General features: G+C 54.9%; 1 protein-coding gene across 1 annotated transcript in view; it reads left to right on the top strand.

Annotated features, from left to right (window-relative positions):
* Nucleotides 1-4,385, top strand: part of EPHA8 (EPH receptor A8) — a 45,443-nt gene extending 41,058 nt beyond the window's left edge. Inside the window, exons 14-17 of the mRNA XM_032201453.1 lie at nt 847-996; nt 2,127-2,317; nt 2,673-2,828; nt 4,271-4,385. Coding sequence (XP_032057344.1) covers nt 847-996; nt 2,127-2,317; nt 2,673-2,828; nt 4,271-4,385 — 612 coding nt within the window. The remainder of the gene's footprint in view (nt 1-846; nt 997-2,126; nt 2,318-2,672; nt 2,829-4,270) is intronic.
* Nucleotides 4,386-13,176: the final 8,791 nt, after the last annotated feature.

The following is a 13,176-nucleotide window of genomic DNA, read 5'->3' as shown; positions in this document are numbered from 1 at the left end:
TGAGCATCACTTTTCAGAAAGACCAGGACTAGAGAGGCAGGAAGAGCTTCAGGTTGGTTTGGGCTGGCTCCTGGCACTGCAGAGCATGGCCTAACGTGGTTGCAAGTCTGAGAGGTGGGTGCACAGTGACTCAGCCTGGAGAACATTCCTTCAGGACAACCTTCATTTCAGGATTCAGCCTGGTAGAAAGGCAAGAAGGGGCCCAAGGCAGTCTCTGAGCTTTCTCACATTAAAAAGGAATTTCAGGAAATGGTGTGGCAGGGACTGTACTGGACCAGGAGGGTGACCTGAGTGACCAGAGCATACGTATTGACCTACAGGCTGACCCTTTCCATTCCTGCCCATTTTCTAGAGATGCTGTCTTAATGTATCCAGCGTCAATGCAAGCAGAGAGGTCAGTAGAGTGTGGAGCTGCCACTGTGCATGTCATAAGCTGAGGCTTTGAGGCATCCAGGCACGGTGAAACCCACCAGAGCTGGTATCTCCTACCTGGTGCTTAGCCCAGATAAAAATGAACAGGGGCAAGGGAGCTGCCCGTGTTTTCCAGGCAGAGGCGCATCCCAGCGAAATGAAAGCTTCATGCTGGTGCTCCAAAAGGTGGAAACAACCCAATAGGTTGGGGGCAAAAAGGGAACAGTGCACAGCCAGCCCTGGAGCATCACGATGTGCAGTCCTCTGCCTGTAATGAGAGCTGGCATTGCCAGGAGCCATCTGACACAGAAGCACAGTGTGGTGTCTGCCCTGGCCCTGATGCTGAACCCTGCCCCAAAGCAGCCAGGCCGAGCACTCCGCTGTTCCTTCCTATGGGAGCTGTCGAAATAACATGTTCCTTGCTTGCCATTGCAGGGGGGCAAGATCCCCATCCGCTGGACGGCTCCGGAGGCCATCGCCTACCGCAAGTTCTCCTCGGCCAGCGACGTCTGGAGCTACGGCATCGTCATGTGGGAGGTGCTGGCCTACGGCGAACGCCCCTACTGGAACATGACCAACCGGGACGTGAGTGGACGTGAGGCCTGCCTCGCCTCCTGCCCCGTCCCGAGACAGCCTAGCAGGGGTGCCAGGGAAAAGGGACCCACAGAGCAGCCCCTGCCTCTCCTCACACCCCCTCTGGGCTGTGCACAACGTACCTGTCCCCTTAGTGGGGGCACCGGTGTGTTGCCTGGTGTTGCCCCTCGTTTTGCTGCACGGTGGCTCCTGGCTGTGTGTGGTTGTGCACGGTGGGTCTCCCACTGCTGTCTGCTGCTCTGTGCAAGCCTTTCTGTGAGCTGGGGAGCTTCAGTGTACATTGTGCCACCTTACCCATTGCCTGCCAGGGGTCAGGGCTTCCTTAGGATCGCTGACACCCCACTGCATTGACCTGCTGGTTCCTCCCGCACCCGCTGCCCACACGTGGCTCCCAAGAGCTCCAGACTTGTAGCACCCAGCAGTAAGCTTTGGGCTCAGCAGTGCCATTAGGGGCCACTCTTATATCAAGAACAGCATAAAAACTAAAGTAAAAGGTAGGTTATTGCCTGGCTAAAATCTGGGTGCAAAATTTCCAAAAGGAGGCAGAGAATGAAAGCTTTTGCCTCTGCAGAACGATAGGACTCCTTATTTTGCCTACGGGTGCCATAGATCTGCCTGCTTTCTCCCTCCTCTTGAGTCCTGGGGATCCCCCCTCTCTGTGCTGTTTTTCCTGTGATAGAAAGTGGCTTTGGTGACAGATGGTGGCTGCAGTGACTTGCACAACCTTGTCTGCACAGGTCCTTTGAGCGGGGCTTCTCCCAGCTTTGCTGAGCAGTGGCAAGCCCCGGTTGTAGAATAACTGAATGTGAATGAAGCCCTCATGTCTTATCTGCTGGAGGCAAGCTGCAATATTTTAGGCCTGTTGGACCACTTAATAGATCTGCTCCCAGAGCAGTGATTTCTTGTACGTGTGTGGTATCTCAGCTTACTGCAGAGTCCGCACACAGCTCACCAGCAATAAAAATTGCCATTTAGCATGAATCTTGTGTACACCTCCCTGCTCCCCCTTCTGATGGCCTTAACAGCTCATGCACCGGGGATCTCCCCTGTGCATAGCAGTTCAGGGTGCTCAGAGCCGGGCAGGAGAGCAGCTCTGCTCCAGCGCCGTGGCTTCCTTCCAGGTCATTAATTCGGTGGAGGAAGGCTACCGCCTGCCCGCCCCGATGGGCTGCCCCACGGCCCTGCACCAGCTCATGCTGGACTGCTGGCAGAAGGAGCGCAGCGAGCGGCCCCGCTTCTCCCAGATCGTCGGCGTCCTGGACAAGCTCATCCGAAACCCCGACAGCCTCAAGTGCACGGCCACGGTGAACCGGTAAGGGCTCGCCGTGAAGAGCAGGGGTAGACCCCATCAAGCCACAGCTGGCAGCAAGCAGAGCAGGTTGCCATGAAAAAGGGATGTTTTGGTCCAGTTCTAGCAGCAGTGGCTTGCCCTGTGACCACTGGTTGCGGTGGGTGGTGGTAAATGTCCTGCATTTTGCTGCCTTGCACCCACCAAAGCATCCCAAAAATGGGGCTGAGCCAAGCACGTGCAGCGCTGCCCACGTAGCAGTGTGCCCACCTTCACGGCAAGGGCTCTCCAGGTCCTCCCCTCTCTGAGGTGGGCCATCTAAGACCACCACCTCCATCCGAGCTCCTGGGCTAATTCATCACTTCTGTCCTGCTCTCAGGTTCACCCAAACGCCCTTCGACAGGGGTCTCCTTGACTTCTCCGGCTGCCTGACAGTCGAGGACTGGCTGGACTCCATCCGGCTGGGGCACTACCGGGACAACTTTGCCATGGCAGGGTACTCCTCCCTGGGCATGGTGATGCGAATGAACATCGAGTGAGTACCAAAGAGCAAACAGCACCAATGGGGCTGCCCCACGCTGTCCCACTAGCCCCAGGCAGTGATTGTCCTCTCTTGCCTTCCTTGACCTAGATGGTTCATCCTAGAGGGGGATGCCAGAGATACATCGTTCAGGAAGTAGGGTTGGGTCTGTAACAGGTTAATGTTGAGCCCTGGGATGATGTCCAAGGCAGCAGTGACTTTGAGCAGAGATGTGGGAGTTGTTCGGAGAGGGTGTGAGCACCTAGCTACCTCTGGTGCTCCATGGCAGCTCTCTGATGGAGCTCCACTGTTGTCACAGGGTGGTTCCAAAGAGTGTTCATCAACATGGTGATAGGCATTTTATATATATAAATATAAATTAACAACAACAACAACAATACTCTACTCACAGGGTGTGGGATTCCAGGGAAATGTCAGGAGCTCAGACCCCTGTGCACTGGGTTGGCTGCCAGCTCGTTGCAGCAGGGCAGGGAGGCCCCAGGGCCTCAGCGTGGCTGGAAGGCCATAGCATCAGCCTGGGTGCGTTGGAAATCTTCTTCCTAGTAAATACAGTCCTCCCCCTGCCTCTTTCTTGCCACCTTTCTCACTCACAGCAGGGAGAAATGTAAAAGCAGAGAGCTACAGGAGTGCTTCCAGCATCACCATGTGCTGGGGCGCTGGGCCCAGGGCTGCTGTCTGTGTGGAACAGGAGTGCAAGAGAGGCAGGAATTGCCCCCTAGAGATAAAGGCTGGGTGAAGGGGTGTTGCCACAAGTGGTACCAGAAGAGATGGCAAATATATCCTGGGCTTACGTTCACCATCCTCTGGTGTTAGCTCTTGTACCAGGGCTGGAAAAAATCTCTTCTACCTCTGAGGAGAGTTGCTCCTTGCCAAAAGCAGTAGCTGCCGTGACTCAGAAAGGATGTGACAGTGAAAGCGTTGGTCGAGCTGGGATGGGTAAAGCAGGAGGAGGTGAAAGGGAAGATGGAGAGATGCAGGCAGAGGGCTGTCATCTGCATTGATCGGGGGCTGTACCTGGGGCCTTTGCTGTGGCACTGAACGGATACAGATCCTTGTTTCTCTCACACACTTTTGAGTGCAGGAGGCTCATCATCTGCCTGTCTTTCTGACTGGATTATCTGAGGGCATCTCACTAAAACTGCATCCAATTTCAGAGCATCGATCTTGTCACCTACTAGCCTGTCAGGAGCGGTGTCCCTTGCTCCTGCTCTCCCCTCACCTGTCACAGCAGCCCTGTCAGGAGGCTGTGCCAGGGGGAATGACAACCTCTCCTTCCCTGGGGAGCATGTCACGGGCCCCTCGGGCAGCCTGGTGCTGAGGGGCAAATGGAGAAGAGCCAGGGGAAGGGTCCTGGGCTGGTCCAGGGGGTGTGCAAGCAGGGAGGAGCTGTGTTTCTGTGGGCATGAGGATTGTCTGACAGTGTCCTTATTCTCCAGGGACATTCGGAGTCTGGGCATCACCATGATGGGCCACCAGAAGAAGATCCTGAGCAGTATCCAGGCCATGCGGTCCCAGCTGCTGAACACAAATGGCCCCAGGAGGCATCTCTGATCACCGGCTTCGCAGACCCACATCGGACATTCCTTAACACTTACCCTGACCTGGGGGCAGCAGGGTGGTGAGCAGGAAAAAGGGGCACCAGACCAGGATCTGGAACTCCTCCAGCATCTCTGATTTGAGCTTCAGTGGAAATACGGCTTTCCAGTTACCTCGACAATCCTGCTGCCTCCTTCCCCCATCTGAAGCGGGGAGCAGACTTCCAAGCAGGCTAGAGACAGGTCCTTCCTCTCTCCATCCTCTACTGTGTCCCTGTGGGGCTGGGGGTCCCCACACAGCTGTGCTGGACGGGTGGCAACCCCTTCACACAGCGGGATGGCCCCAGCAGCACCTGCAGATGGAGGGGTAGCACTCATAACAGCAATACCAGGACCAGCAGGACTGGGCTTGTCACAGGCCCCAGCCCCTGTGGATCTGACATGTGGGGAGTTCGGTGGAGCCCTGAGCTGAGGAAGGCCCCACAGACTGCCACGTGGCCCTGATCCTTGCAGTTGACTTTGTGTTCCACCTCCACTAAGCCCAGGAGGGCAGGGGACGGGGTACAAGCTCAAAGTGCTAGGAACTGCTGGCAGGCTCTGTGCAGAGGATCCTTTCCCTCTTTCCCCACACGGGGAAAGAAGCGGCCAAGGTCTGCTCTCTGGAGCCTCAGGAAATCTCAGGTCCCACAGGAGACTCTCTGCCTCGTGAGCACACCAGCACTGCTCTTCTCTGGATAACAGCACAAGCATCCCGGGGCAGCCCAGGCATGCTTTCTAGGGCCACAAGCTCAGGTTTCTCTGCCATCTACTCCGGCCTCCCCCAGAGCTGCACCCAGCAGAGTGGGAGAGTTTGTTCCCATCTCACCTGGTTGGGGGCCAGAGGGATTTCTGCCAAACTTTCTTCTTATATCACCCTAGAGAAACCCATGCTACCTGCCTATACTTGGGGCTGCCAAGTCGTCTGCAGAGTGGGGGTCCCAAGCAATATTTCCAGCTGCAGCCACACAGCCCTGCGGCTGGAGAAAGGGGCTCTGCTCAGCCGTGTCAGGCAGGGCTGGCAGGATCTCCAGCACTGCCTGGCTGGTAAGCCAGGTGACAGGGATGTTGGCCTTTCCTCCTCGTCTCTACTCTGTCCCCTGCAGGAGCATTTCTTTGGGTAAGCTTCCCTGGTATGCAGCAACAGCCTCCAAAGACACGTGGAGCTGGTCTGAGAGCTGAGGTGGATGCAGTGATGCAGATGTGCCAGGGAGGGTGAGCGGGCTTGGGGGCTGGAAGGCTTTCCCGAGTGTAAATATGATTTTCTATGGGTTGGGGACTGTTTTACTGAAATCTGATGTTACGTACACACATGTTTCTCAAAGCACAGAAGCCCCAGAAGTGGGGCTGAACTCACTGCAAAAAAAAAAAAAAAAAAAAAACAACAAAAACTCTGCTGGGAACACGGCTTGGGTGGGGGGGTGGGGGTGCTGGAGAAGGAGAAGTGCTGGAGGGGGCCCTCGCTGCCTGCTGGGGACCCACCACAGCATCCTGTCCTGAGCACTTGCACAGAAAATCCAGCACCACCCCAGTGCAGGTACGGGCAGGATCTGGCCCAGGGTCTGCTTCTCCCAGCACTGTTTGGGCACCAGGCGGGTGGGGGGTGGGTTAAAGCCATTTCCCAGTTGCAATAATCCGGGCTAAACTGGCCTTTCCGGGGCCGGCTTAGCTTTCTATCCTGGGCACTTATGTCCTGATGGCTTCTCTGGCTGTGGCGGGCACTTTACTTCTTCCTATGGAAGCTCTTTGTAACGGGGGACAGATGCAATGTGTTGTTGAATTCGTATTGCACTCCGCATCCTGCACTCAGACCCGCCACGCACCCGCCCTGCAGTCAGAGTGACCACAGCGTTCCTCCCGAGCCCTGCAGCACAGGGCAGTGTGCACCTCCTCCTGGACAATAAAATTCCTTCTTCCCACGGGCCATCTCCTCGCCTGTTATTGCCCCTGTGCTGCAGAAAACTGCCTTGCCACTCACGGAGAGTACAGGGGCCTCGAAGGATGCTTCACAGGCACAGAAGGGCGAGCACTCGGATGCGCAGCTAGCCACCTCCTTCCCTGCAAGAGAAATCCTCCCATGTGTGAAGGATACATCCCTAGGGAACAGGAATGTCTAGGCTTAGCCTCTCCTGGTAATTTAGGAATTGTATAAAAAAGCAAAACAAAACAAAACAAAACAAAACCAGCAGAATTTCAACCCTTCTCTCCTAAAGTCTGAGCTGAAGGGATGGAGGTGCCCATCCCCAGTGCAGCCCCTGCCGTGGGGTTAGGCCAGCCTGGTGCCAGCTGCCCCCGTGCCATCCTGCTGTCCTTTCACCTGCAGCCCCTGCCAGCCCCATCCAGCACCTCCTTCCCCCCAGGCCCTCCTCTCTGGCCTCCCATCGCCCTCCCCAGTGTCCCCTGTCCTGATGCATCGGCTCCAGGCTGGAGAAGCTGCTGCTGTGCAGCATCCCCAGCTGAGGGCTGAGCTTGAAAGCCCTGCCATCTGCTCTCAGGTCTTCGTGTCTGCCTGTCTTGTCACTGTGTCAGGACTTTCTACCACCCACATCAAGACTGCAGGATGCCTGCTGCTCCTTGTGTCCCTTAACTTCTGCCCTGGACCCTCCTCCTTTCCCCAACACCTCATAAAACCACGCATCAGCGTTACATCCCACCTTTTGGGTTTGCTGGAGCCTTTATCCGCCCCTCAAGGAAATATGGTTGGGAGGGGTCTCTGCAGCTCACCTCACGCAGCTCCCCCACACTCATGCCAATGCACACACCTATATGGGTTCCTCTCCCCACCACGCAGAGCCGGGGACAGCCACGGTGCTGCACCTTGCTCCTGGCTCATTGCAACTTGGCATTCACATCATGCAAAGCCACTTGTGGAGATGGCTTGGGGAACCTGCTCTTGGAAAGGAGCTGATCCAGAGGCCAACCCTTCCCTCTGAGGACAGGAGACGGAAACCCTGGCTTGGACTTGGCAGCAAATAACCCCCCTCACGTCCCACAGCAGCCATCAGGACTTTCACACCTTTTTAGATGTCTCCAGAGGGACTTTTATTCCAACTTGCACACTTGAGAACTGCTCTTGGCTCCTTTGGGAGCCCACTTGCACCCTTGGGAACCTGGTAAAGCAGTTTTCTTTTCTAGTCACACCCCATATTACTCCAAGCTACCGACAAGCCACCTCTGAAGCCTTTAATTCACAGCTGACCGTGCCGGGTTTGGCTGTGTCAGTAACAAGTGAGGCTCTGCGAGCTCCGTGTGCCTGGAGGTGGCAGCCTGGGCTTGCAGAGCACCCGTGGAGCCCTGCACGAAGCCGCCCGTCTCAGCGCCGCACCCACGCCTGCTTTGTGCCAGCTTTGTGCAGGTTTGCAGGGGTCAGATCCACTCCGTGGATGGTGTTAACAGATGGCGAACTCGGCTTTGTGTTTCCTAATACGATTCCTGTCTGATCACATACCAGCTCAGTCTGCCAGGGAAGGCTGTATTCCCAAACCACTTTCTCTCTCTGCTTTTAGCACAGCCATTTAGCATCGTGTCCAAGCAAATTACTCAGGACAACATGAAGCAAGATAGAAATACCCTCTGTGGATGCCATTTTAACCCTCAGAAGGGTCACAGGTTAAGCTCTACATTGACTTTGAAGTGTGTCTTCGGTCACATCTGGGTTGGAAAGCACCGTGGAGGAGTGGGACAGCAGCACAGGGATCTGGGACTGGCCCCAGCACCATGTACCTGGCCTGGGATGTTTTTTTTGTTTGTTTGTTTGTTTTCTGTGCAGAATGTGAACAGGATCCTCAGTTCTGCACCCTTGGCAGCTTAAGGGTTTCATAGCCAACAAGCCAGGCACTATTACACCTGCTTTGCTGAGCAGGCTGTCAGTATCAACCAGGTTCAGGAAAACAAGAGTCTTTCAAGTTTCCTGGTTGAAATCCCCTGGCAGTCGTGTCTTGGGAAATCCCAGGACAGAGTTACTGCGTCTCTGGCTTATGCAGTCCTTCCAGCAGGGAATTGCAGACCACTTGCAGGTAGGTGCAAGAAAGATTTCTGCATACAAAGCTGGCAACACTTCCTTTACACAAGCCGCTGTTTATTCCTGAAATTAAAATAAATAAACAAATAGATCACTGAGTTTAAAAAGTTGCACACCACATAGGAAATTTGTGAAGAGGGTAAAGGCCTTGAAACTTGTTGATTCTGACAATCAGCCACAGCACATTGTAGATTCTCATTTTACTGACACTGAAAATGAATTATTCCCCAGCATTCACTGGCATCTTCCTCAGCCAAGAGCCTTTCACTCCTGTAGATTTCTTGTTACTCCCTGCTTTACCACCTTCCCCCAACAAATTGTCCAGAAAAGTGGCCCTTGAAGGGGCAGACAGTGGGACGGAGGGTGTGGGTGGGGTGGCACCCAGTGACTAAATGGGAAGCAATCCTGTAAATTCACTGCTTGCAGCACCAAGGAGAGGGTTTGGTGCTGAGCAGTGGTGGAGGCCTGGGAGCAGTCGGCAGCTAGCGAGTGAGTCCTAGTGCTGGGCTCTAAATCTGTTATCAAAAGATGAGGTTCCTCAGTGCAATTCCTTTTTTTCTCTCACATTCAGAACTGCCAGTGAAGGGTCAGCAGCACTTACAAAATTTTCAACTCTCGCAGGTTTTGAATTTACATGTTTTTTCTTTTTTTTTTTTCTTTTTTGTGTCTGAGATGGAAGAAGATTATGAATAAAAGATTAACATTTGAGGTCTCACAATCATTTAAGAGCAATGCAATGATTGTTTATTATGGGAACGATCACGAGCCAAAAAAATGCTGCATGCATATCAAAAATTAGCAGCCAGCTTCAAACAGGGCCCAAGCAAAAGGCCCCCCAGCTGTGAACAGCGAGGACGTGCCACATCCCTGGAGAGGTCTGAAGGGAAGGTGGTGCTATGGGACAACCTATGGCAGGTGCCAGCCAGTCTGTCTGTGATGGAGACAGCCCCACCACGAGCGTGGTGCTGGGCAGAACAACCCTCAGGTCCCTTCTGCCCGCCCGTGAAATGTCCAGGTGCTGAAATGTCTTGAGACAGAGAAACCTCATCAATAAAAGTTCTGCATCAATTGCTGAAGTGTTACGGCTCAGCTTGCTGAGACATTTCCAGCCTTTCCCCTTCTTTTACTTGGTCATGGGCTTCTCAGGACCAGCCAGGGCCCTGCAGTGCGTGTGCCTGGCCCCATCCTGCGGCTCCTTCCCCCTCCTGGAGCTGCTGTGGGTTTCAGCCTGACCAGCCAGAGGACAGCAAGCACGGAGCAGTTTCCATAAGCCTGTTTCTGCAGGCTTTATGGAAATAGATGACAGCTGGAGAAGGAGCGTGTGATGTAGCAGTGCCCCCACAGACAAGACGGCGGCAGCCCCAGCTTGCACATACACATGTCCAGAAGGAGGCACGAAGGAGGGATCTGTGACAGCTCCCTGTACAAAAAGCTTTCCTCCAGGCTCACAATGAGCCCTGAGACACCATCCTGAATGAATGTGCTGGGTTTCAGCTCCCTGCCCACGTGCTGGGGCAGTGCCAGGGGGGACAGCTACAGTGGGACGATGCTCTTTGAATTTCCCTGCACACACATCCCGGGGAGCCAGGAGGGCGCTGATCTGGGGAGCCTGCATTTCGTTTCCTCTGCAGAGCAGCTGTCAGAGATGCCCAGATGCAGGCAGATGGGATGGATGGATGGACGGATGGACGTGGCTGAGATGAGAGATGCTCATGGCATCACGGGGAGAGCTCCCTGTGCTTTGACAAGTCCTCTGGCGTCGGTGCTGACAGCCACAGCCGCTGACTCTGCCCTCACAAAGCAGTGCCTTCACCTCGATCCTCTCCCAGGACTGCTGCCATCACTGACAAAATCTATTCCTCAGCTTTTATGCTCTTTTGTGTCCTCACTTTAGCAGGAAAGCCCCTGACACTGCTCCTCTGGCAAGGGGACTTGGTCCTGCCCTTGGGGAGAGCCCTCCTGCTGCCCACCTTGCTCTCCTTAAGCATCACGCTGCTGATCCTGCTCTGTCCCAGGGCTTTGGTGCAACCTGGTAAAAACCTGGTGCTGGGTGCTCTGCAGTGTCCTGCAGCCTCTTGTTCTTACACCATTTGCCAGGCCTACCACCATATCTATATTCAGGTTTACTTTTCAAGCCTTGCTAAAATCCAAGTGCCTTGCACAAACCGAAGTGTGAAATTTGAGAGTGCTTGGTGGAAACCACAGCACCACAGGCTGCTGGAGGCACATGGGGCTGGCACCTGGGACTGGCTTGCAAGGGTCAGGATTACAGCTGGGGTGGTATTTCCTATATTTTTAAAGGTGTTTAGCATCCATTCGAGGTACTTATGATGACTGCCCAAGGCTCTTACTTCTCCCAGGTGGCTGGTGTAGGTGCTGGCATCTGAAGCATACGACAAGATCCAGGCAGAAGTGCCATGGGTCTGTAGATGCTCTGCAGGGAATTGCAAGCATTTTGGCTTGTTTGTCCCAAATCCTTTTCCCTGTTGTGATTTCAGCATCTTCCCATGCAGCGTGAGCCTGCAGACTCGGGGGGCAGGACAGGTCCAACCCTGCTTCATTCCCAGGAGGTGGGGTCTGCCCTCGGGGAGCCCCTTGCTACAGCAGGTTAAATTTGGGGGGGCTGCTCCGTGGGTGCAGGTCCCTCCTCGTGCACAGGTCCCATCCTGTGCCCAGCTGCCCGCTCAGATGTCCTGGCCCTGGCAGGAGGGTGAGGAGTGCCACAGCCTCGTGGCAATCCCTGATCATCCCCAGCCTTGTCAGCCGCTGTTCCCAGTTCTTCATTTACTCTTTCTCCACTGGGACATTGTTTCTGTACAATTTGGTTATCCCTACCTGGGGGAAACTGTCAGCTTTCCTGGTCGGTGCTAAGCCCATGGATTAGCTTTATTCATGCCTCTACTACCTCCTGGGGCAGGAGACCCCACAACAGCTGAGTCTTTGGCATCCCTTACAAAGACAAAGCCCTTGAAGAGCCACTTCTGGGGGCAAGGAGCAGCCACCCTGAAGCCAGGCATCAGGAAAAGCCTCCAGCAGGCACGGAGGATCCTGAGCAGAGCCCCGTGCAGCTCGCTGATCTGCTGTGCCCCAGAAGCCAGAACCTGAGAGCAGGTGAGTGCTGACTTCATCTTCCCTGGGATCCTGCAGACTCCTTGGAAAGACCCATCCAAGCTCCCTGTGCCAGCCCATCCTGGATGCAGCCCTCGGTTTCTCCCCTCCGTGCTCTTCGGGTTCCCACCCTTGCTGGGCAGGGCTCCCCCACCTTTTGCACTGGGCTTTATCTCGCCGAAGTGGAACAAAGCATGAAATATGAATGAGCCACTGTGGCCTGTCGCGTGCTGCTGGGCTGTACCCTGATTCGATTAGCGCTGATGTTTCTTTCATGAGCGAGAGGCTTTCTCCTCCGCGGAGCTCTTTGCTGCAAACGCCGAGCTCAGTCACGGAAGCAGACGGCTGATTAACCACCCGCTGCCTGCCGCGGCTCCTGCCTGCTGCTCCTGCCTGCCTGCTGGCCATCCGCTCCCTCCCTCCTGTCCCCGTCCCCGTCCCTGCCCGCTGCCATCCCCTGCCACCTCCTGCTGCTCTGGAGCAAGCCCCGCTCCCTGCAGCCTGCTCTCGCTGCTGCTGCCAGCATCTGGCTTTCTTCCTCTTCCTAGCCCGGTGTTTGCTCTCTGATGCCAAAGGTGTTTTCGTGACGTGGTGGTGTGATGGGGCTGGACGTGGAGCAGCAGCTTGAAGGGAAAGGGTGATGGGACCCTGCCTGGTGCAGGGGTTACAGGACAGGGCGCACAGCCAGGCACCTCCTGCATCGATGACACAGCATCTGCTCCCGCTCTGGGTACACAGGGTCAGCTCCCAAATCCTGATCCGGCTGATAAATGTTCTCTCTTTAGCACGATCTTGATGATTTTCCTAATGACCAGGCCTGCGAAATAAGCCTGGCTCCTGAGAATTCAGCTGGGCTATTTCAGGCAGTTAATTGTACCTAGCAAGGACATTCCTACTGTTCACATTTTTTCAGTTATCTGGGACGATGCGAGTGCTAACGGGCTTCCCCTGAGCTGCTCTGTGGGGCAGGGAGAAGGGGACACAGCAGAGACCACGGTGTCTCTGTCTCTCTCTGTCCCTGTGCTGTAAGGTAACCTTGAAGCTGGCGTGTACCATCGGATATAAAACTTTGTGCATAACAACGTCCCTCGGCTTCCTTTGTGCAAGAACCATTCCTCCCTGGCTCCATCCACACGGATAGATGAGCACGTGGCTGACGCTTGGCAGGAGCTTGGTTGCCTCTTTCCCACAGGAACAGTTGCAGGAGGCATCAAAGGCACCAACATTTTGCACAATTAAATGCTTGAGTACCTGGAAAAAGCCTGGCCGAGCTCATGGCTGAAAACTTTGCCTCTGCCTTTTGCATCCCTGAACCGTATCCATGCTGTTAATTACGTGTATGCAGTACAGGTGGGGGCTAAACAATATCCTCCTGTGAAGACTTTCAGCACTCAGTTGTCCAAGGACAACCTGATTTTGACTTTGCAGTCAGCCGTGCTTGGAGCTGGGGGCTGCACTGTCAGCCCCTGGAGAGCCCTTCCAAACTTCGGCTGAGCCTAGCTCCGTGACAGCACTGGCTGCTCAGACACAAGGGGCTGTGCTTTCACATCCTTCCCCTGCAGGAACAATCCTCTGTGCTGTTGCTTTGCCTGACCTTCCTTACGTGTTGATTTCGATCACAGCCCATGCACCAACTGCACCG

Source organism: Aythya fuligula, chromosome 21 (genome assembly GCF_009819795.1).
Source record: "Aythya fuligula isolate bAytFul2 chromosome 21, bAytFul2.pri, whole genome shotgun sequence".
Classification (NCBI taxonomy): domain Eukaryota; kingdom Metazoa; phylum Chordata; class Aves; order Anseriformes; family Anatidae; genus Aythya; species Aythya fuligula.
Note: the sequence above shows the minus strand (reverse complement) of the source record. Positions and strands in the feature narration are given on the sequence as shown.